The sequence below is a fragment of the Plecotus auritus genome, assembly GCF_963455305.1.
Source record: "Plecotus auritus genome assembly, chromosome: 2".
Lineage (NCBI taxonomy): Eukaryota > Metazoa > Chordata > Mammalia > Chiroptera > Vespertilionidae > Plecotus > Plecotus auritus.
In genome coordinates, this window is record NC_137771.1 from 102,556,949 (window position 1) to 102,581,785 (window position 24,837).

At 43.6% G+C, this 24,837-nt stretch overlaps 1 protein-coding gene across 1 annotated transcript in view; it reads left to right on the forward strand.

The window, feature by feature from the left end:
* ST6GAL2 (ST6 beta-galactoside alpha-2,6-sialyltransferase 2) overlaps window positions 1-24,837 on the forward strand; it is a gene marked incomplete at its 3' end in the record, with an annotated part of 89,297 nt that overhangs the window by 58,391 nt on the left and 6,069 nt on the right. The window contains exons 3-5 of the mRNA XM_080655975.1: window positions 821-918; window positions 4,533-4,634; window positions 6,936-7,110. Of these exons, the coding sequence (XP_080512101.1) occupies window positions 821-918; window positions 4,533-4,634; window positions 6,936-7,110 (375 nt within the window). The remainder of the gene's footprint in view (window positions 1-820; window positions 919-4,532; window positions 4,635-6,935; window positions 7,111-24,837) is intronic.

The window sequence follows — 24,837 nt, forward strand, 5'->3', positions numbered from 1 at the left end:
CTTGTCTCCCTTGTCAGTCTCTATGATTATGGGAGCTGACTTTTGGGACCTAAGAGAACTTGGGGGAGTCTGACTTTTGAGTCAAATGAAGGGAGACACGGCTCTCTGTTGTGGGTGAAGCTCCATGGACCATGGTGTGCCTGATGGACTATAAGTAGCATTGGTAGCTGGTGCCTCCCTTCCTCCAGGGCGAGGCAGTAAAGTAGGCCATTGCTGGAAAAGGAAGAATGTACTAAGATTGCTCTCATGTGGCTCTTCTTGGCATTGTTAGCAGTAGGTAAAGATGCACAGAAACTATAGCTGGTTTTCTTTTTTAAGCACAAACCAGCACCCAAAAGTGGTCAAGCTACAGTGAAGGCTGTGGCTCTGACCGTGAGAGACACACTTGATCTTGGTGCAGGCAGTGACGTTGGAGGCACCAGGAGCAGCCTCCACTCTGCATCAGTGAGAAGCCACGGTGAGCAGCCTGTTTGTAGCATCCTGTTCCCGTAGATTCCATCTTCAAAAAGTTTTGGAGTCGTTAGGAGAATGGCTGCAAAAAGCATGTCCCCTTGTAAAGATGTGGACACGTAAGCATCTCTGAATAACTTAGATGACACAGGACCTGCTGTAATTGCACGGATTGTGCCTCCATACTGATCTGCCCCTGGGCAGCATCTCATTATAAAGAAACAGTACGCTGAAAATGTGTCCATGGGTCTCTTCATTGTTGGTGTCTGATTAGCTTCCGGTTTAAAAGATTCACTTTTAAGATATTTTACTAGATTATGTTTATTCTACAGATAGAAAAAAAGTGAGAGTGTCATTTATGTGCCCCTAGATTCTCATGATGCAGTCTTGAGATTTAACGCTGCTCCCACCCGTGGCTATGAGAGAGATGTTGGGAATAAAACCACTGTGCGCATCATTAATTCCCAGGTAAGATGGATGGAATGCTTGCATGGATGTGTGCTCTATAGGTATATAGTTTAACCGGATGAGTGAAATTACCCAGAAAATCATGATTTTCCTTATTTCTATGGGTCTTATAATTATAAAGAAGTAATGAGGAAAAAATGTAGAGAAATGGGAATTTGTGTGTGACATAAATAGGAAAAAAATGAGTAAATAAGCTCAAAAGAAAAAAAGTATACACACACACACACACACACACACACACACATCCATAGACTTATCATGTTGCATCTTATGGATTTCAAAGGATGTCAAACTTACAAGAAGTAGTGGCCAAGAGAAGGCAGGGGATGGAGGAGAGAAAAGCAAAGGTACAAAATTCAAGGTTAGTAGCGTAGCTTGAAACTTTGTTATTTGAAATTTTTAAAAATGAAAATGGATTGTTGAAATGAAAATATCTCTTTCATTTGTATTCTTTTTTTAATTTAATAAATCTTTATTGTTCAGATTATTACAATTGTTCCTCTTTTTTCCCCTCATAGCTCCCCTCCACCCGGTTCCCACCCCACCCTTTGCCCTTACCTCCCCCACACTGTCCTCATCCATAGGTGTACGCTTTTTGTCCAGTCTCTTCCCGCACCTCCCACACTCCTTTTCCCCCGAGAATTGTCAGTCCACTCCCTTTCTATGCCCCTGATTCTATTATATTCACCAGTTTATTCTCTTCATCAGATTTTTTTATTCACTTGAATTTTAGATTCACTTGTTGATACACATGTATTTGTTGTTCATAATTTTTATTTTTACCTTTTTCTTCTTCTTCCTCTTCTTAAAGAATACCTTTCAGCATTTCATATAATACTGGTTTGGTGTTGATGAAATCCTTTAGCTTTTTCTTATCTGTGAAGCTCTTTATCTGCCCTTCAATTCTGAATGATAGCTTTGCTGGGTAGAGTAACCTTGGTTGTAGGTTCTTGCTATTCATCACTTTGAATATTTCTTGTCACTCCCTTCTGGCCTGCATAGTTTCTGTTAAGAAATCAGCTGACAATCATATGGGTGCTCCCTTGTAGGTAACTAACTGTTTTTCTCTTGCTGCTTTTAATATTCTCTCTTTGTCTTTTGCTCTTGGCATTTTAATTATGATGTGTCTTGGTGTGGTCCTCTTTGGATTCCTTTGGTTTGGGGTTCTGTGCACTTCCTGGACTTGTAAGCCTATTTCTTTCACCAGGTGGGGGAAGTTTTCGGTCATTATTTCTTCAAATAGGTTTTCAGTATCTTGCTCTCTCTCTTCTTCTGGAGCCCCCATAATTCAGATGTTGGTACAGTTGAGGTTGTTCCAGAGGCTCCTTACACTATCTTCAAATTTTTGGATTCTTTTTTCTTTTTGCTTTTCTGGCTGAGTGTTTTTTGCTTCTTTGTATTTCAACTTTGACTTGATTCTTGCGGTCCTCTAGTCTGCTGTTAGGTCTCTGTGTAATATTTTTTTTATTTCAGTCAGTGTATGTTTAATTTCTAGTTGGTCCTTTTCATATCCTAGAGGGTCTCGCTAAATTTATCAGCCTTTTCTAGAAAATTCTTGAAAAACCTTATAACCGTGGTTTTGAACTCTATATCCAGTCATTTGTTTTCCTCCATTTCTTTCATTTGTGATCTCTTTCTTTGTCTCCACATTTTCGCTGCTTCCCTAGGTTGGTAGAGTAGCTTTGTGTGGTAGGTGTCCTCTAGGGCCCAGTGGCTCAGCCTCCCCAGTTACCTGAGGTGGACACTCTTGGTGCACCCCTTTGTGGACTGTGTGCTCAGCCTCATTGTAATTAAGTCTTGATTGTTGTTGGTATCACTGGGAGGAATTGACCTCCAGGCCATTTGGCTGTGAGGATCAGCTGTGTCTACGCTGGGAAAACTTATGTGCTGGAGACACTCTTGTGAGACTAGACTTGCAAAATTGCAAAAGCCTCTGTGCTCAGCTTGGATGGGGCGGAGTTTCAGGGCGGAGCAGACAGCCTTGGTTTCCCTTCAAACCTGCCCTATGAGGCCCCTGGGTCTCAGTGTCCCTCGGTAATCGCTGCAAGCACCTCTGAGAGAAAGCCGCCCTCGAGTTTCACCCGCTGCCAGACAGTCCAGTTTCTTCCTGAATGAGTCGGGGTTCCCAGAAACTTGCCCGGAACTGGAGTTCAGCGCATTCGGGAGCTTCTGTCTCCCTCCCGCTTTAGAAAGCCAGTCATGCACTCAGCCTCCCGTGCATTCAGCGGTCAGTCCTCTCTGCGCGCGTGCACCTCCAGACCTCTGCCTTCCGCACCTCCCCTGAGTCTCAGTGTGCTTTCTCTTTTCCTGACAGTCCAGATTCCCCCCGAATGAGTCTGGTTTCTCAGCATCTTGCCCGGGACTGGAGTTCAGTGCAGTCGGGAGCTTCCTTCTCCCTCCCACTTTAGAAAGCCAGCCGTGCACTTAGCCCCTGTGCACACAGCCACCTGTCCTCTCTGTGTGCAAGTCTCCGTACTTCAGCCTTTGGCCGCTCCTCTGAGTCTCAATGTGCTTTCCTCTTTCCTTCTAGTTGTAGAATTTCCACTCAGCCAGCTTTCCTGTGGTTCTGGATGGTGTCCGTTTTGTCTTTTAGTTGTAGTTTTGATATTTGTGTGAGGCAGCAGTTTAGGTGTTTACCTATGCCGCCATCTTGGTTTCTCCCTCTTTGTATTCTTAGTAAGAATGTTTTCCAAATTTGTAGCAAAATTATTCTCAGAACAAACCACAACAATTTCTAGAGTTTCAAACTATATAGAAAGATATGAGGTGATGAATGATTTCTGATGAGTTGCTTGCAGAACAAAAGATGAGATTTCTGCCTAGTACCCTGAGCCAGGCAGCCACAGCAAGGTAAGAAACAATTGCCACATTTCCTTCATTTATAGATGCCATTGATTATAAGATTCACCATTCATGTAATAACAGCTTTTCAGAGGGGAAGAGCTAACCCTCACCAATTAAAATACATGTCACTGTAGGATACCTTTTAACTACAGAAACATTAAAATGTGAAGAAAAAAAAGTACATCTTAGAAACTGAAAAATTGCACCTTAAATATGAAATCAGCACATTATTTTTTTCTCAAAACTGTAATTTAAAAAAAAAAATGATTGACAGGTGAGATTGAAGAACTCATCCAGACTAGACAGGGCCCCAGAGGAAACGATCACCCAGGCTGACTCAGGTTGACTGGCTCGCTGTGTCCCCGTTGTCCTAGGCTGGCACGCTGAGGCACCTGCAGAATTCAGTTCATCCACATCTGCAGCTCCCTCCCAAGTTACCTGTGAAGACAATTGAAGAAGGTTGTGGGGCCTAGGTTATGTCTTTCAGGAGCCGATTTGATTCCACTAGATATGAGTACAGTGCTGGATGAAAATATAAGAACTGGGGGATTTTAAAACAAACAAAAAACAAAACCTCATTTCCCCAAACATTTTTTTAGGTGCTTTAGCATGCGATGCCAGCCTCTCTGCCTCCCCCAGAGGAAAACAAAGCCTGAGGGACTTTTGAAAAATGGATCAGAGCAAGGAAACATTTTTCTTCATCTCTTTTTAAAATATGATTTTGAAGAACCAAACACTTGCTTTGAAATTATTTTTCTATGTATTTGCAGATTCTGACCAACCCCAACCATCACTTCATTGACAGTTCATTATATAAAGATGTCATTTTGGTGGCCTGGGACCCTGCTCCTTATTCTGCAAATCTTGACCTGGTAAGTCTTCGTTTGTCGCCCCTACCCTGACTCTCGAGGTCAGAAGGTGCCTTTGACTGATTACTCATGGGAGCAAGTCAAGGATTGATCTTTGATAGACATAATGAAACAGATCATGGGTGCTGCTTAAATACATGTGTGCCCATGCCATCTTGATACCCACTTCCCATAACATGCTTGGTGAGCATTGTCCATCTAAAAAGGGCTTTTGCTATGGAGGATTTTTTTTTTTCAGTATCCAATGTCCAAATGTTCAGAAATTCCTAGTTATACTGGAGGTTGGGCTGATTAAATCAGAATGTTCCCATTATGATAGGGTTACATTACCTTACAAGAAGTTACAGACCTTTTGAAATAAATTGGAAAGAAACATCTAAACTTGTGTATCACCAGTTTGTTATTTAAATGAACCTGTTACTGGCTTTCCTTGAGTGGGTCACTCTGGATTCAGCATCTCAACCTGTTTAATCTTGTGATGCATAAACAAGATCATTGCTAGCCATCAAAATGTAGGCAAGTTATATGCACGACTTTCTGGCAAGTCGCTGACTGACTAAACAAGCAGCCAGTTACTTCTGGTAAAGCCTGGGATGAAGAGCTAGTGTCGCTGGAATGGATGTTAATTTCACCATGACAGATGCTGTCCGCTGTGCCAATGGGTGTCTTTCGATTTGTTTTTGCTGTGACTCGAGAATGCAGTCTTGTGGGGGGACTGATCTTGGCTCTTCTGTCCCCACCCCCACCCTGAAGTATCTTTCTAAGAGAGCTGCCCAGGGTTGATGGGTCCCTCTGAAAGGAGTGTTCTGTCACTGGTCCTCATGAGGCTGGACCTTTACCTAGCCTGATTACTAACCACTTTAACCAGGATTGAAATCAGAACCACCTGGAGAGGATTTTTCAAATATGTCTGTCAGAGCCCCATTTCCAGAAATGTAATGCACAGCATTGATGGGTGTTTTCTGAGAAAGCCTTTTGGGCTCTCATTTGTGCCCTCCATTGAGAATCAAGCATCAGCTTCCTTCCCAGCCTGAGGTTCTCTGGCTTGGAGTTCGGATAGCTCTCCTGCTGTTTGTGGACAGACCAAGAGCTTCTAGTTGTGGAACCTTGCTTGTTGCTCTGTTGGAAGCATCCAAGCGCAAGGCACAGGGCTATGCAACCCCATGGGTGTGAGCGCCATGATGCTGAAGTCTGAGTGACAGGCTGCTGTCCAAGGGCCTGTCCTTCCATTCGCTGTGTCAGCATCTAAGGAGGGGAAGAAGCAAGTCCCACATTCCCTGGCTTTCTTCCCACTGCCTCACTTAAGATGATCTGGCCCAGCCATCCTCAGCATCTTCAAAGCAACAGAACACATTCAACCATGGACTGATCCTCGGGATCTTACTCTAGACCAGGTGTCTGTCTGAAGGGAGCTTAGCCTGAGGCCAGCCTCCCCCTCACACACCTTCTCCAAATCCCATTCATGGTGGCAACTGACACACTTCTGCAAACATTTTTTTTAAATCAACCTATAGTTTATTTTTTCATAAAATATTTTATATACAATCAATGTAAGCATACATTTTGATGAGTATTAGCAATAGTCATGTACCTACCACCACAATTAAGAAATCGGATATTTTCATCACTCCAGAGTCCCTTGTGCCACACCCATGGGTCATCCTAGCCCTAGCCCTAGGCATTAACTGATTTGCTTTCTGTCACTTTAGATCAGGGGTCCTCAAACTACGGCCCGCGGGCCACATGCGGCCCGCCGAGGACATTTATCTGGCTCGCAGCGTGCCGCTGCCTGTCCTGCTTAGCAGCCGACTCGTCCTGGGCGAGCAGTGCACATAGGAATTTGTTCATAGTGGTTTTTTTTAAACTATAGTCCGGCCCTCCAGCGGTCTGAAGGACAGTCAACTGGCCCCCTGTTTAAAAAGTTTGAGGACCCCTGCTAGATTCTATTCGGAAAACATTAGTTTTTAGCCCAGAGGTCAGCAAACCTCAGCCACGGGACAAATATGGCCCTGGTTTTAAATAAAGTTTTGTTGGGAACAAAGCCAAGCCATTCATTTGGCATCTTGTGTGGCTGCTTTCCCAGCACAAAGGCAGAGCTGAGTGATTGCCACAGAGACCATAAACCCACAAGCCCTTTGCAGAAGTCTGCTGAGCGCTGCATGCAGCATCCATCTAGCGGGACCCCTGATCTCTGTCCATATTCCCTCCTCCCGCTGAGTCCCTCCATCCCTCCCTCCAGTGTTGCCCTGTATCCTTTGCACAGTGTGGCCCTCAGGACTGGATTGTGTTGATTTTTTCTCTTAGTGGTACAAGAAGCCAGATTACAACCTGTTCACACCATATGTTCAGCATCGTCAGAGGAACCCAGATCAGCCCTTCTACATTCTTCACCCTAAATTTGTATGGCAGCTTTGGGACATCATTCAGGAGAACACCAAGGAGAAGATTCAGCCCAACCCACCATCTTCTGGCTTCATTGGTAGGTGCATTGGTAAAACTGGAAAGAGTGGTGTGCAGGCAGGTTAGGCCTGAGAGGCAATAAATACACACTCATGTTATACAATAAGAGCAAGTAAAGGTGGTTTTAGAGGGGAAATAGACCAGCTGAAGAAAAGAGAAACATTCTTCTCCAGTTTTTATTGCCACATAGCCCACTACCCAAAATTCCAAGAACTACTTTATTGTCTTGCACGATTTTATGGGTCAGTATGGGCTTGTCTGGGGTTGCTGGGTTGTGTTCAGCTGCTTCATGGGATGGCTTTGCTCCATGTCTCACCCCATGGAAGGAGTTCAGGCTCAGCTGGGACTGTTGGCCTGAGGCCACACATGGCCTCTTACATGGTGGTCTCAGAGTAGCTGCACTTCCTAAATGGGCTCTAGGCAAGTGGTCCAAAACATAGGCAATAGAACTGTCAGTGTCTTATGGCTGAGGCCTGGAGATGTGCATAGCATCACTGTGCTATGTTCTGGGGGTCAGAGCAGTTGAGGTCCTGTCAGCTTCAAGGGAGGACACACAGAGCCCACCTTGGCCATCCCTGATCCACCACCCACTGCCACGCACAGTGCTGGCAGGAGGACTGGCTAGGAATGAATGTGTGACCACAGGACAGTGCCAGGTGGCCCAGGCTCTGGTGAGACTAATTTTAGGACCTTAGACAGCTCTTACCACCAGAGTCCACTAGCTCTAACCCAATACTAGATTTGGTGTAACAAGATTATCACATATTTTTAGCCAGGCTTTGATCCTCAAAGTTGTGGTCTTTCCCCATTTGTTTACCTACGTTTCAGTATATTGCCCTATTATTTCTTTGATTTCACTGAGCTGAGTAACATTAAAGAATTTCTTAGATCTCCTTGGCACTGTGAAGGCAGTAATAGAACCAAAGATATTAGTTTCGTGCACAGGGAACTGTAACGTTCTCCCCCTGATTTCAGTGTCTTTAGAACTGTGCACCTTGGCGTGCGCTGTGCAGTGGGTCCCTGTGTATGCACAATATCTGAACTGAAACTTACAAGTGTTGGAATGGGTTTTTAGTATTGTAATAATGTGAATATTTTATGTAGAATTCAAGACAAAATTTATACTGTGACCGCATATTACTCTTCAATTTTTAAAGCCAAGCCTTTGACACTCCTTATTTCCAAATCAGTCTTAAAATCCTAATCTCTTTATCTTTTGTGCAGTTCCATTAGATCTGTTGATTTAGGAAAAAGGGTATAATTAATTTGTCTGCAAAGGGTGATGGAATAATGCATAGACAGCATAATAGGGTGTGACAGGAGTTTAATATCTTTTTCTTTCTGTTGCTTTCTCATGAATTCATTTGGCTAATATTTGATTAGAGTAAAAGTTTTAGGGCACATTGGTGGGCTGTCAGATACACTTATTGTGATATAGTTTGAGATATTCAAGTTAGCTAGTCACAGCTGGAGAAAACATTTTCCCCCGGTGTTTTTGTTGAAAGAAATCATGCCTTGTATATATGGCCAGCCTCCTGTCATAGCTGTTGACTGAGAATTTGGAGTTTCCCAGGCTGATACTTGCCTTTCGGCTTCTTTTACATGAAAAAGGGGATTGCAGTTTGAAGAGAAAGTATCATTGGGTTGGACAACTGTGACTTCTTCTCTGACATTTACTAACTTTCTAATTATGGGCAAGTTGCTTAATCCTGTGCCTCTCCATATGCACATGTGTGAAATGCAAATAATAATAAAACCTTTGAAAAGATGAGTTAGTGGGCCGATTTGCAGATGCTATTTTCTAGCTGTGATCTGTCGTGTATTGCAGCTGTTCGCCACAAATGGCTATATACATTTAAATCAATTGGGGTTGATAAGAGGAAAACTTCACTTCCTCAGTGTTACCAGCCCCATTTCAGGTTTCGGTAGCCACGTGCTCCTGGTGGCCACTGGCTTGGGCAGTTCAGACAGAGAACTTTCCATGGTCACAGGCAGTTCTGCAGGGCACACTGTTAAGTTTGGCCAGAATGAAAAAGAGCAAGTCGATAAGGCATCATTGTTCCCTCTGGGCAGGCTGGATTTGTGGGGATATAAGTGTATACTAGTAGAAGGTGTGGCTTGACGTCATTGACTCCGTCTGCCACTTTTGTCCCTTGCCATATCTAAGTGTGAGCACCTCGCTAAAGGTGGGCAGGAGATACCACCTGGGCAAGCCATGCCCAGCAGAGCTGTCACCCTCTGCGTCTCCTGCTGATGTTACAACCTTTGTACTCTTCCTGGATCTTGCTAGAAATATGCTCAGAGCAGAGACTGTTCTATAATTTATCTAACTTTTTAATATACCAGTAAAACGATGTCACCTGCATCTGAATCTATCTGCCAGAGAATTTTTAAAGATCAATGAGTATTTTCTTCGCTTATCAAAAAGTGTCCTTCAAACGTGCCTTCATGTTCCAAGGTCGTGTTGAAAAGCTGTTGACTTATTGTCTCGTCACCTCATCATTTCCAAACATTCCAACCTGTAATGTCAGTTACTGAACAAAAGAACCCATGGTGGAGCCCGTCCATGAGGTGAGAATGTCTCCATGTGCATGCATTTCCAGGTTCTGCCCAGGTGCACGGTCAGCAGGACACGCTCCTTCAGAGAAGAGCAGCACACAGCCCCTGGACTGGCTGCTTTCCTGATGAGCATAGGGGTTCCACCTGCAAGTGAAGCAGGATGAATCCTTTTCTTTATTGATGAGCTGCTCATCCAGCTGGGGAAAAGCTGTCTCACATTTAATGTCTTCCATCTCTAAATCCACTGCACACATTTTCCCTAAATGTGTTTATGAATCAGCATGTGTGAAAGAGAGGAACTGTAAAAGTTGACTGTTTTGCCCTGGCTGGTATGGCTCAGTTGGTTGAGCATCATACTGTGCACCAAAGGATCACTGGTTTGATTCCCAGTCAGGGCACATGCCCGTGTTGTGGGCTAGATCCCCAGTAGGGGGCATTCAGGAGGCAGCTGACCAATGTTTCTCTCTCTCTCTCTCTCTCTCTCTCTCTCTCTCTCTCTCTCTCTCTCTTTCTCCCCCCCCCCCATTCCTCTCTCACAAAAATCAAGTAAAAAACATTCAAAATATTATTAATAATAGTAATAAAAGTTGGCTGTTTTGAACACAAAAGGCATTTATCTTATGGGAATTTAATCAATGGCTATTAGATTCCCAGAGAAACACACCTGGCCCCTTAAATGTAATGTTATTGGTACTAGTTAGAGGCCTGTTTCTGGGCTGAACTCATTTGTACATCAGGGGTGGGGAACCTTTTCTTTGCTGAGGGCCATTTGGATATTTATAACGTCATTCATGGGCCATACAGAATTATCAACTTAAAAACTAGCATGCTACATTTGGTCAAACATTTAATTAACTCACCCCTACTGCCTTGGCAGGGCCAGACCAAATGATTTCTTGTACGGGCTGGATGTTCCCTACCCCTGGTGTAGGAGGAAGGCAGGGCAGGTGGAAGGGAAAAGTCATCCACAAGTGGATGTTAATTGAGCACCTCCTGTGTGCCAAGTGCAGGCTGACCACAAGGCTGTGAGATCAAGGAAGCCACACAGAGGTCCTACCCCTGGAACTTACTGGTACAGTGTAGCAGGTGGCAGACATCACATAGGTACATGCACACAGATAAATGTACAAACTTGTAATTGCAGTGAAGAAAAAGAGCAGGAGGTATGGGGGTCTGGGAAATTTGCCCATATTTTGGTTCCTGCTTTAGCCCAGCACACAGTAGGTACAAAAAATAATTAGCCAGAGAAGGAATGAATGTTAGCTCAGTGGTACTGAAAGTATAGCATACATCAGAATCACCCAGAGGGCTTGTGTATCAGTTACCTAATGCTGTGAAGCAATTACCGCAAATCTCCGGTACTGCAAAGAACAATAAGCAGGTGTTATCTCACACAGTTTCTGTGGTTAGTAATCCAGGAGCACATTAGCTGGGTGACTTGGCTTGTATCTCAGGAGGTTGCAGTCAAGCTATTTAGACTTGGGCCAGCCAGTCTGCTTCCAAGGCGGCTCACTTACTTGTACAATGGCTGTTGCCAGAGGCCTCAGTTTCCCACCATAGGACCTGTCCACAGGGCCGCTTGAGTGCTCGAGGGTCCTCACAGCCTGGTCCTGGTTTCTCTAGAGCCAGGGCTCTGAGAGAGTAAGCAGGGGTGGAGGAAGCCACAGTACTTTTTAGGGGGTCATAAATGATCACATTGGCTACTTTCGGTCCACTATATACAAGTCAGCCTCATGGTTTGTGACACGGAGCTACAAAAGATGAGACTCATTTTATGCCCAGAGAACTTAGTGTAAAAAGGCATATGTCACAGCTGACTATAAATACCCTTCCTAAAAGTGGATTTTTGTTAGTTTGGTTGGTTGGTTAGTTGTATCATCTTGGGAACCAGATTCTTAGATATACTAATTAGTGGGGTATAAGCAAGGTCCCAACTCTTCATGGATTTCCGGAAACCAGCCTCTCAGCAATATTTGGGCAGATGGGTGTCTTTTATTCAAACAAACTCCTTCTACACCTTCTTTAGCAACCCCTTGCTCAGCACTAGCAGCCTTGCTGATGTCACATAAATCTTGTAGGCTTACCTTGTCAGAGAGAAACTGGGGTATGGAGTGTGCTGGGAAAGGGAAGCAATTACTATTTTTTTTGTTAGTCAAAATATTTAATTGTTGGAACAAAAATAAGTGCTAAAGTAAAAATTCTCTGGAAAGAGTAATATATAACAAAAACAATATCTAGTTTTATAACTTTATATTATGCTAGACTAGAGGCCTGGTGTATGACATTTGTGCACTGCGGATGTGGGGGGGGTACCTCAGCCCGGCCTGCGCCCTCTAGCAGTCCGGGACCCCTGCGGGGGATGTCCACCTGCCGTGGAGGCGGGAGAGGCTCCCTCCACTGCCACTGTATTTTGCCAGCCATGAGCCCGGCTTCTGGCTGAGCTGTGCACTGACCACCAGGGGGTAGCTCCTGCATTGAGTGTCTGCCCCCTGGTGGTCAGTATGCATCATAGCGGCCAGTCGTTCCACTGTTGGGTCAATTTGCATATTAGGGTTTTATTATGTAGGATTATATAATGGTGAGTTGAAGGAAGTAAAATTGTACTGAATTTTTTATTTTACATTAAGATGAGTTAGTTTTTTATTAAACTATTAGAATTATAAAGGCAAAGTGAAAAAATTAGCAATTCAAGAATCTGAAAATAGACATAGGTTTTAAGTAGTATAACTAATAAAAAATTAAAAGGGACTTTAATTACTACAAACCACATTACTTTCCAAGAGTCCATGCACTGTTTTCCAGAGTTGACCATATGCTACTTTTTAAAAAATTTATCTTTATTGTTGAAAGTATTACAGGTGTCCCCTTCGTGTTTTTTCCCATTAATCCCCCTCCACCCTGCAGCCGCCTCTCTGAGGCCTTCACCACACTATTGTCTGAGTCCATGGGCTATGCATATATACATATAAGTTCCCCGGTTAATCACTACTCCTCCCCCTAGCCTTCTCTCTGAAATTCACCAGTCTGATCCATGGTTGTAAGTCTGTGGATGTACTAGTATTTTGTTAATCATTTTATTATTCATTAGATTCCACATATGAGTGAAATCATGTGATACTTATCTTTCTCTGGCTTATTTCGCTTATAATACTCTCCAGGTCCATCCATGCTGTTGCAAATAGTAAGAGTTCCTTCTTTTTTATAGCCACATAGTATTCCATTGTGTAAATGTACCACAGCTTTTTATGCATTCATCTGCTAATGGGCACTTGGGCTATTTCCAAGTCTTAGTTATCTTACCTAATAATAGACAAACATGTAAATTGACCGTACCTCCGCTACACCACCAGCCAATCAGGAGTGATATGTAAATTAACCCAACAAAGATGGCAGTTAATTTGCATACACAGGCACCGAGTGATGGGGGCGGGACACCTGTGTCGTCGCCATGGCGATGATGCAGGCATTCTGCCCCACCCCCAGTCTCTCAGGGCCTCTGGGCAGTATGGGAAGGTGGGGCCGGAGCAGAAAGAGGCGGCTCCCGGAGTGGAAAGAGGCTGCTTCGGGGCCTGAGCGGAAAGGGGCTGGGCCGAAGTGGAAAGGCGGTGCTGGCAGCCAGGGAAAGGAAAGCCCATTCTAGCACAAATCTTAGTGCATCGGGCTTCTAGTCTATATATATAAAACCCTAATATGCAAATAGACCAAACAGCAGAACAACTGAACAACTGGTCGCTATGACATGCACTGACCACCAGGTGACATTCTTGGAACATGGTGGGCATCGGCAGCAGGTGGCAGAGCACAGAACATGGTGGGCAACAGCCATGGCGGGATGGCGGAGCAAGTGAGCAGGGGTTCCAGACCAAGGCGAGGCACTGGTCGCTGTCATTGGGGCGAGCCTCTGGTGGTTACTGAAAATTCTTTGCTTCCGTGCACCATGGTCCCACGAGGTGCTTGCACCTGCTGCTGGAGCTGGCCCCACTTCCACCCACTGCCAGCACTGGAGCCACTGCTCGTACCCGCTGCCGGTGCCCAGCGCCAGCCCCAATTGCTTGGCACTGTCAGTGGGTGTGAGTGGCAGCTGCCGGCCCCGATCACCCCTCAGGGCTCCTCCACATCCCCCTACTCCTAAGGGGCAATCGGTGCTGGCAGCCGCCTCTCGTACCCACTGCTGGCTGGCCCCGCTCATACCAGCTGCCAACGCCTAGCACTGGTCCCAATCGCACAGTGCCATCAGTGGGTGTGAGTGGTGGCTGCTGGCCCTGATCACCCCTGAGGGCTTCTCCACCTCCCCCTACTCCTGAGGGGCAATCGGGGCAGCAGCCACCACTCACACCCACTGATGGCGCAGGCCATACTCACACCCACTGCTGGCGCCAATCGCTCCATGCCATCAGCGCATGGGAGTGGTGGCGGGGGGCTGCCGGCAGACAAGGGACCGGGCGCCACGATGGGAGAGGCTGTGGTGGGGGTGTGGAGGATGGGCTGAGGTCCGCCCCTGTGCCCACCACAGCCTCGTGGTCCACAGTTCCTTTCAAGATGCACAAATTTGTGCCCTGGGCCCCTAGTTGTAAATAATTCTGCTTTGAACATAGGGGTGCATACATTCTTTCTGATTGCTGTTTTGGGGTTTTTAGAATATATTCCTAGAAGTGGGATCACTGGGTCAAATGGCAGTTCCATTTTTAATTTTTTTAGGAAAATCCATACTGTTTTCCACAGTCTACATTCCTATCAACAGTGTACCAAGGTTCCCTTTTCTCCACAGTCATCACCAACACTTGTTTGTTGATCTGTTGATGAAAGCCATTTTGATAGGTATGAGGTGATACCTCAATTGTCATTTTAACATGCATCTCTCGGATGATTAGTGACTGAGCATTTTTTCATGTTTCTTGACCTTCTGTATGTCCACTTTGGAGAAGTGTCTATTTAGGTCCTCTGCCCATTTTTTAGTTGGATTGTTTGTCTTCCTTTTGTTAAGTTGGATCAATTCCTTATATATTTTGGAAGTAATCCCTTATTGGATGTATCATTGGCAAATATGTTCTCTTGTGCATTGGGCTCTCTTTTCATTTGTTGATGATTTCATTTGCTGAGCAGAAGTTTTTTATTTTAGTAGTCCCATTTATTAATTCTCTCCTTAATTTCCTTTGCCCTAAGAGATGTATCAGTAATTATATTGCTACTATGAGAAATGTCTGAAATTTTGCTGCCTATGTTTTCTTCTAGGATTTTTATGGTTACATTTAAGTCTTGTATCTATTGTGAGTTTATTCTTCTGTATGGTGTACATTGTGGTCTGGTTTCATTTTTTTGCATGTATCTGTCCAATTTTCCCAACACCATTTATGGAAGAAATGGTCTTGACTTCATTGTATGATCTTGCCTCCTTTATCAAATATTAATTGAGCATAATGACTTGGGTCGATTTCTGGGTTCTTTGTTCTGTTCCATTGATCTATATGCCTCTTCTTGTGTCAGAACCAGGTTGTTTTGAGTACAGTGGCTTGGTAGTATAACTTGATATCTGGTATTGTGATTCCTCCAACTTGATTATTCTTTCTCAAGATTGTTGCTGCTATTTGGGGTCTTTTTTGGTTCCATATAAATTTTTGGAGTGTTTGTTCTAGGTCTGTGAAATATGCTGTTGGTATTTTAATAGGGATTGCATTTAATCTATAGATTGCTTTGGGTAGTATGGACATTTAAATGATGTTGATTCTATCCATCCATGATCACAGTATATTCTTCCATTTGTTTATACTTTCTCTGCAATTCTTTCAATGTCCTGTAGTTTTTTCAGTACAGGTTTTTTACCTCCTTGGATAAGTTTATTCCTAAGTATCTTAATTTTTTTGTTGCAGTGGTACATGGGATTATTTTTTTAGTTTCTCTCTCTGAGAGTTCATTACTGGTATATAAAAATGCCATCAGTTTCTGGGTGTTAATTTTGTATCCTTGTGCCTTGCCCAATTCATTTATTAAATCTAATAGTGTTTTGGTGGAGTCTTTAAGATTTTCTATCTACAATATCAGGTCATCCTATCTAATAAAAGAATAATATGCAAATTGACCATCACTCCAACACACAAGATGGCTGTCCCCATGTGGTCAAAGATGACTGCCCCCATGTGGACACAAGATGCCACCACAAGATGGCCAGCAGGGGAGGGCAGTTGGGAGGGACCAGGCCTGCAAGGGAGGGCAGTTGGGGGCGATCAAGCCTGCAGAGGAGGGCAGTTAGGGGTGACCGGGCCTGCAGGAAAGGGCAGTTGGGGGGGACCCAGGCCTGCAGGGAAGAGCAGTTGGGGGGAACCAGGCCTGCAGGGGAGGGCAGTTAGGGGCAAACAGGCTGGCAGGGGAGCAGTTAGGCATCAATCAGGCTGGTAGGGGAGTGGTTAGGGGGTGATCAGGCTGGCAGGCAGAAGTGGTTAGGGACAATCAGGAAGGCAAGCAGGCGAGCAGTTGGGAGCCAGCAGTCCTGGATTGTGAGAGGGATGTCCCACTGCCCGTTTAGGCCCGATCCTGGTAGGATCAGGCCTAAACGGGCAGTCGGACATCCCTCAAGGGGTCCCAGATTGGAGAGGGAGCAGGTTGGGCTGAGGGACATCCCCCACCCCCCATGCACGAATTTTGTGCACCGGGCCTCTAGTCTGTGAATAATGACCATTTCATTACCTTTTATTTTTTCTTCTTGTCTGATCGCTATGGCTAGGATTTCCAGTATTCTAGGATTTGAGTAAGAGTGGTGAAAGCGGACATCCCTGTCTTGTTCCTATTAGGGAAGATGGTTTTAGGTTTTGCCCATTGAATATGATGCTGGCTGTATGTTTGTAATATATGGCCTTTATTATGTTGAGGTATGATTCCTCTTTCCCACATTGCTGAGAGTTTTTACCAAATAGAGTGTTGGATTTTGTTGAGTGCTTTTTCTGCATAAATTAATATGATCATGTGATTTTTGTCTTTCAATTTGTTTATGTGATGTATCACATTTATTGACTTGCAAATATTGTAGCAGCCTTGCATTTCTGGAATAAATCTCACTTGGTCATGGTATATTATCTTTTTAATATGTTGCTGGATCCGATTTGTTAATATTTTGTTGAGGATTTTAGCATCTATGTTCATCAGGGATATTGGCCTATAATTCTCTTTCTTTGTAGTGTCTTTCTCATGTTTTGGAATTAGGATAATGCTGGCCTCGTGGAAAGATCTTGGAAGTGCTCCTTCCTCTTTGATTTTTTGGAATAGTTTGAGGAGGATAGGTGTTAGTTCTTTGAATATTTGGTAAAACTCCCTGTGAAGCCATCCAGACCAGGGCTTTTGTTTACTGGAAGTTTTTTATTATTATTATTAGTACTGTTGCAATTTCATCAGTAGTTATTGGCCTATGGAGGTTTTCTGATAACTCGTGATTGAGTTTTGGAAGATTGTATTTTTCTAGAAATATGTCCATTTCATCCAGTTTGTCAAGCTTGTTGGAATATACTTTTTCATAGTATTTTTTTTTTTTTTTTTTTTTGCGATTCTTTGTATTTCTGTGGTGTCAGTTCTTACTTTACCTCTTTCATTTCTGATTTTCTTTATTTGGGTCCTCTCTCTTTGTTTCTTGAAGAGTCTGTCTAAAGGTTCATCTTGTTTATCTTTTCAAAAGAACCAGCTTTTGGTTTTATTGATCTTTTGTATGTTTTTTAGTCTTGGTGTTATTTATTTCCACTCTGATCTTTATTATTTCCTTCCTTCTACTTATTCTTGGCTTTTATTGCTGTTCTCTTTGTAATTCTTCTAGTTGTAGGGTTAGATGGTTTATTAAGAGTTTTTCTTGTTTTGAGGTAGGCCTGTAATGCTATGAACTTCCCTCTCAGGACTGCTTTCACTGTGTCCCACAGATATTAGGTTGTTGTGTGTTCATTTTCATTTGTTCCCAGGAAGTTTTTAATTTCTTCTTGATCTCTTTGGTGATCCATTCATTGTTTGTTTAATAACATGCTATTGAACCTCCATGTGTTTGAATGTTGTTGAGTGTGTTTATTGTAGTTGATTATGAATTTCATGCCATTGTGACCCAAGAAGATGCTTGATAAGATTTCAATCTTCTTGAACTTGTAGAGACTTAGTTTGTGTCCTAACATGTAGTCTCTCTTTGAAAATGTTCTATGTGCACTTGAGAAGAATGTATATTCTGTAGCTTTGGGGTGAAATGTTCTGAAAAATGTCATTTAATTCCATGTAATCTACTGTGTCATTTAGGATAGCTGTTTCCTTATTGATTTTTTTTTTCTAGAAGATCTATCCAGTTATGTCAGTAGGGTGTTAAAGTCCTCTGCTGTGATTGTATTGCTGTCCATCTTTCCCTTATAATCCTCCAGAAGCTGTTTTATATATTTAGATGCTCCTATATTAAGTGCATATATGTTTATCAGAGTTATATCCTCTTGTTGTATTGATTCATTTAGTATTATGAAGTGGCTTTCATTATCTCTTGTAATGGAATTCACTTTGAAGTCTGTATTATTAGATCTGAGTATTACCACCCCAGCTATTTTTTCATTTCCATTTGCATGGAAATTTTATTTTCCTCTCTTCACTTTCAGCCTGTGTAAATCTTTTGTTCTGAGGTGGGTCCCTTATAGATAGCATGCATATATATATATATATATATATATATATATATATATATATATATATATCATGTTTTCTTATCCATTCAGCTATCCTATGTCTGTTGATTGCAGCATTTAAGGTCGTTATTGATAGGTACTTATCTGTTGCCATTCTATTCTTTATGCCTGTGTTCTCCTCTTCCTCTCTACTTCTTCTTACAATACTCAGTTCAGCATTTCTGCAGTGCTGGTTTGGTGATAATAAATTCTCTTAGCCTTTTTTATAAATTCTCTCAAAGCCCTTTATTTCACCTTTGATTTTGAATGATAGCTTACTGGATAGAGTAGTCTTGGGTTCAGTCCCTTGGCCTGAAGTGTTTCTATTGAGAAATCAGCTGACAGTCTAATGGGAGCACTCTTGTAGGTAACTTTCTATCCTTCTCTTACAGCCTTTAAGATCCTTTCTTTGTCTTTAATGTTTGCCATCTTATTTATTATGTGCCTAGATGTGGATATTTTCGGGTTCATAGTGATTGGGACTCTGTTTTTTCTGAACTTGAGTGACTTTTTCCTTCACCAGGTTAGGGAAATTTTGTGCCATTATTTTTTCAAGCAGGTTCTTTATTCCTTTTTCAGATTCTTTTCTTCTGGCACTCCTATGATGCAAATTTTATGTTTCATGTTTTCCTAAACATCCCTTAGACTCTCCTCCTGCTTTTTAATTTTTTTCCATTTGGTGCTCTGATTGGGTGTTTTTTTCTGCCTTGTCACCTTCTTCTAGTTTACTGTTGAAACCTTCCAGGGTATTCTTTATTTCCACTATGTCATTCCTCATTCTTATCTATTTCGTATTTATTGTTTCCACCTCTCTTTTCATGTTGGTGTAGCTCTCATTAAGTCCTTTATAAGTCTCATTAAGTTGCTTGTACTTTCTTTGAGTTTTTTGAGCACCCTTATTACCATTACTGTGAATTCTTTATCTGACAAAGGCGTTTCCTCCTTTTCTTTCATTTTGGGGTTCTTTGTTGCCACATTTTTGCTCTTCCTTTGTTTTAATTTCTTTGTATTAAGATAAAACTGCTATGCCTCCCAGACTTTGTGGGGTGGTCTTATGTAGTAGGTGTTCTATGGGACCCAGTTGTACAGTCTCATATCTCCTGAGCTGGGTGCTCTAGAATGGCCCCTTGCTTGAGTTATGTGGGTTCTCCTGTTGTACCTGGGGTTTGAATATATTATCCTGTTGGTGGATGGAGTCTCCTCTCAGGCTCACTGAGTATGTGATTCATCCCTGACCACATTGTGCTTGCTGTTGTGGAGGTGCTAACCTAGCAGAACAAAATACAACACAACAAACATGAAACAAAAATAAAATAAAATAAAAACATACACCAGACCCCTATAGCACCAATAAAAGCAACCACCAGAAAAGAGAGAATTAGGAAAGAGATATGAGAGCAAGAATGATAGAAAAGAAAGAAAGAATGAAAAAAATATATGAGGAGAAAATAAAACAAACCCCAAAAATAGCACAAATAAAAAACAAAACAAAAAAGGCAGGGGAAGAAATATGTAGTTGCAGAGATGAAATAAAGGAAATAAAAAAATTAGGGTAATATGGGAAGGAAGATGGTTTAATACAAAGGAGGAAGAAAAGAGAGGAAAAGAAAAGAAAAAAGTTTGAAAAGGAAAATATAGGAAAAAGCAGATAGACCTAAAATAAGAAAAGGAAAAAAAGATGAGAGAGCAGGAGAAAAAGAAAAGAGAGAAAGAAAAGAAAAAAATTGAGTAGTGAAAAAAAGAAAAAAAATGTTGAGTAGGAAAAGGGAAGAGGAAAATTAGATATCTGAACAAAACAACAGAGACTAGAATAATAACAAATCAATAAAGCAGATAGGTGAAGAAGATAAATTTAAAAAGGAAAGAGAATAATAAAAAGGAAAAGAGAAGAAGAAAAGGGGGCGGGGAATGAAGTGAAGTGGCATTTTTTTCATCAGAGTTTAGTGCCCCATGGGAGCTCCCTTTGGATCCTACTCTTCTGATGGCTGTGGCTGACTGTTCTGTCTGCCAATTCTGAGCTTCCTGTGAGGTACTTAGGTGCTTACCACTGTCATTAGCTGTCTTCCTTTGGCTTTCATCAAATTGCTTGAAGCTCCACAGTTTGTGTCTGTCTCCAAAGAACTTGGCAGCAAGCAGGCGGGGCCAATCTGCCCTCTAAAATAGGTTTGTTAGCAGCATGGGGCTCAGGGCTGGGTCAGCAAACTTCTCCTAGTTCCCCAGGCTCCACCTCTGTCCACCTTTGCCTGCTAGCCAGCTGTCAATCTTAATTTCAAATGTCTGTTTCTGAAAGGGCTTTAGGTGGGGCAAGTGCTATTCAATTTTCAGGGAATGTTGTGGGTGTGTTTCCCTGTCCCAGATTTATTCTGCAAGTGGCCCAAAATACTACTTTGCCCTTGGCTGGGCAGTGATCCTTATACTCAGTCCAGTGGGATCGGCTGGAAACCTGGAGTTATCAGCTCTCCCGTGCGGGACTGCCCCATTCAGGTTCCTGGGATAGTGGGGCTGATGGCCCCTCTTCCAGTCCAGTCACTGAAGCTCCCCGAAACTGTTCAAACCTGTAGGCTTGGCCTCTGCTTTTGTTTTCTCTGAAAACGTCAAAATGCAAGGTGTGGTAGGCAGGGCTCCTGAGGCTGGGACAGGCTGTATTACCCAGCGTGGGGTTTTTTCCTTTTCCTGCCCTGTGGCTACTGAGAGTGGCTAACTCCTCTCAGGAAACGTGTTTGTTTCAGTTTGGGGGTGTACAACCAAAGGCTGGACACCTGCCTGCTGCTTTTCCACCTGTCCCCACAATGCTTCCCACCCCAGCTTCTCCTCAGGCACCTCAAGTCCTCACCTCCCTCCCTGCATGGAAGCTTAGGGTGAGTAGCTACAAATAAAAACTCCTGTGCTCTGGGTTTAAAAACAAAAACAAACAAAAAAACTGCAGCTTTTTTTCCCACCGGCTCTGATCTACCGGCTCCAGGCTCCATAGCGACACGCAGCCCTGCCAGCTGGATGTTATGTTGGCTGCTGTTCTCGGCTCTGGTGCTCTGGGTTGTGAAGCCCAGCCTTGGTTCCAGGCCTCTATCTTCTGAGGGAACAGACCCTCCGTAGCCAGCAGCTCCCTCCTCACTCTTGGCTTCCCAACCTGCCACTTCTGGAAGCTGTGCCAGCTCCTCTCATCACCTCAACCTTCTTACCAGTCTCTGGGTGTTTTGTCCTTCCTTGATATGTCTCCTCCTCAGCTGGACCTCAGTTGGTAATTCCAGGTGTATGTTCCCCACTTTAATTTTATTTCAAGTCTGGCCCTGGGAGGAGGTGCAAGAAAGGTCTGCCTATTCGGCCGCCATTTTTTCCAGATCTAGCATTTACTGAAGGGAAGATGAGTCTGGAAGAAATTTCTGTTCAGTGCATCATTCTGAGTGTTTCCTAGTGAGAGTGGCCTGGGATACTTCTGCATCAGCAGTATCCAAAATCTCAACGCAGTTGCAGGGCTGTGCTTTTCCTGGGTTCTGTGGAACCTATGCATTAGCGGTTCTTATGGAGAAGTTTTCTTTGGGCAAGATGTCCTGGTAAAATCAAATTTAGGCACAAATACTTTTCAACTACATAAATTCTTCTGTTTTATCTGCAAATGCAAAAACTGTGTTTCTACTCACAGAGGAAAAAATTCGTGCGGGGGGGGGGGGGTGTCCCTCAGCCCAGCCTGCACCCTCTCCAATCTGGAACCCCTCAAGGGATGTCCGACTGCCCGTATAGACCCGATCCCGGTGGGATCGGGCCTAAACAGGCAGTTGGACATCCCTCTTACAATCCAGGACTGCTGGCTCCCAACTGCTTGCCTGCCTGCCTTCCTGATTGCCCCTAACTGCTTCTGCCTGCCAGCCTGATCACCCCCTAACCACTCCCCTGCCAGCCTGATCGATGCCTAACTGCTCCCCAGCCAGCCCGATTGCTCCTAACTGCCCTCCCCTACTGGCCTGGTCACCCCTAACTGCCCTTCCCTGCCAGTCTGATTGCCCCTAACTGCCCTCCCCTGCAGGCCTGGTCTCCCCCAACTGCCCTCCTCTGCTGGCCCGGTCACCCCTAACTGCCCTCCCTGCTGGCCTGATCACCCACAATGGCCCTCCCCTGCAGGCCTGATCCCCCCCCAACCTCCCTTCCCTGCAGGCCTGGTCCCCCCAACTGCCCTCCCCTGCAGACCTGGGTCCCCCCCAACTGCCCTCCCCTGCACGCCTGGTCCCCCACAACTGCTCTTCCCTGCAGGTCTGCTCCCCTCAACTGCCCTCCCCTGAAGTCCTGGTCCCCCCCAACTGCCCTCGCCTGCTGATCTGGTCACCCCCAACTGCCCTCCTCTGCTGGCCTGGTCACCCCTAACTGCCCACAACTGCCCTCCCCTGCAGGCCATCTTGTGGCAGCCATCTTGTGTCCACATGGGGGCAGCCATTTTTGACCACATGGGGGTGGCCTTCTTGTGTCTTGGAGTGACAGTCAATTTGCATATTACTCTTTTATTAGATAGGATAGTATATGTTTCTTCAATTATTTTTTATTATAAGATGTTTAAATTTCCAAACCACCTTTTAATTACAAATATTTTCTGAAAATCTAACTTAAGAAAAACACACTTTTGTTCCATAAATAATCTTAAGTGTACTTCTCACACTTTTCTATTTTATAATGAACTAGAGGCCCGGTGCACGATATCGTGCATTGGTGGGGTCCCTAGGGATGGCCTGCAGGGATTGGGCCCCAGCTCACACCCCCAGCCTTGCAGCCCCACAGCCCCACCTGGCACCCCGTCTTAGCCTGGTGCCGCCCGCTCACCTGCTCCAGCATACTACCTGCAGGGCAATCAGTCAGGGCTGGGCCCCCTACCCGGCTCCCTCTGCGCCTGGGAGCCAAGCAGCAGCCCCACCCCCCCACCGCCTCTGCTGGTCGCCGTCTGTGGAGTGATCAGGCCCCTGCTTGCACTCACCTTGGCCTGGCACCGCCAACTCACCTGCTCCACCATCCCGCCACGGTGGGTGGCACTTTCATCGTGGTCCATTGGGGCCGGCAGCACCTCCACTGCTACCCGCTGCCAGCACCGCGTCGCCGACACCCACCATGTTCCGCACCGCCCCCTGGTGGTCAGCACACATCATAGCGAGTGGTCAAATTCCCAGTAGAACTCCTGGTCGAACTCCCAGTTGAATGACCACCCGAGTGGACAATTTGCATATTAGGCTTTTATTATATAGGATTTATGGAGAAACCACAAAACAGCTGTTAGATTTCCATTAGACTGCATATTCAATACACTCAGCCTTTCACCCTCATCACTCATTGAAAAATATAAGTGTTCTATTGGTCAGTCTAAGAAATTCCTAATTTACCTGACATAAAAATTGCATTCAGTAGTTAATGGAAGTGATATAAACCAGTATTTTTCTTGTCACTGCCAATATGTTCTGTTTATACATAGCTTATTTTGCCACATGTTGAAAGAATATGTTCATCAAGTAGAAAACTATATTATTTTTAATGATGTTGGATGTTACTTTAAATATTACCGGGTGAAAAGCAAGAAAATTTTAGTGTAATTACAGTACAGCTAAAGGCTAAACAATTAAACTATACTAGACTCTGAAAGCACATCAGATACATCAATACCTGCATAGTAGAGTTTTAGAGAAGGAGCCTCATTCATTCCAAATTTGTGATAATCAGAGCATGAGTTGAAGTTTGCTTTTTATCCACACTCTAAGCAAATGAATCCACATTGCTTGTTATGCTTTGTTATGTAATGTGACATTTTATTAAGACCAGTGTAAGTGCTTTTTAATTGGCTTGATAATTATGTTGCATTATACAGTATTTTTAAAATGCAATTTGGCACATGAATGCCTCTTGAATCATAATTGCCTGGAAAAATTACGCTGTTTTTTTTTTTCTTTAAATGAATCCCTAGTATGGACTTATTTGTAAAATCTGGCCAAAGAAACTTAACATTAATTGAATTATGTTTAATTATTTTAAAAAGCTGGCCATGTGCCCATTTGATTGGCTTGTTAAAACACATGAAAAAAAGTTTTAAATATTGATCTACCTATCAAAAACTATAGTTCCATATCAAAAGCAGTAAAATTTTATTAGTGATGAAACAGCTTCTATTTAGTAATCTATAAGTAAAATTATTTAACATAAAAGTTCCTTAAGCGATTATTTTTTAAAATTCTTTACTGAATAGCATAGTATTAGATGATTTATATTCTTGCTTTTTGGATAATCCTGAACCGTCATAAGAGAGGAAATGAAAGAAATAGTAGTAACATTTGTATCATCTGCAGATTTTAATTCCCTGTGTCGATACTGCATGGGGAAATGATTACGAATTCACACTTTGAATTTATATGTGTATAGTATCTGTGCATGGAAGGCCTGCCTCCTGCTCCATAAAGGCCTTGTACAAGGTTGGAATCTGGGGACTTGGATTTGGGGAGGGTTCTCACTGTCATAACTGGTAAGATAAGAATGGTTCACTCTGTCTAGTAGACTGT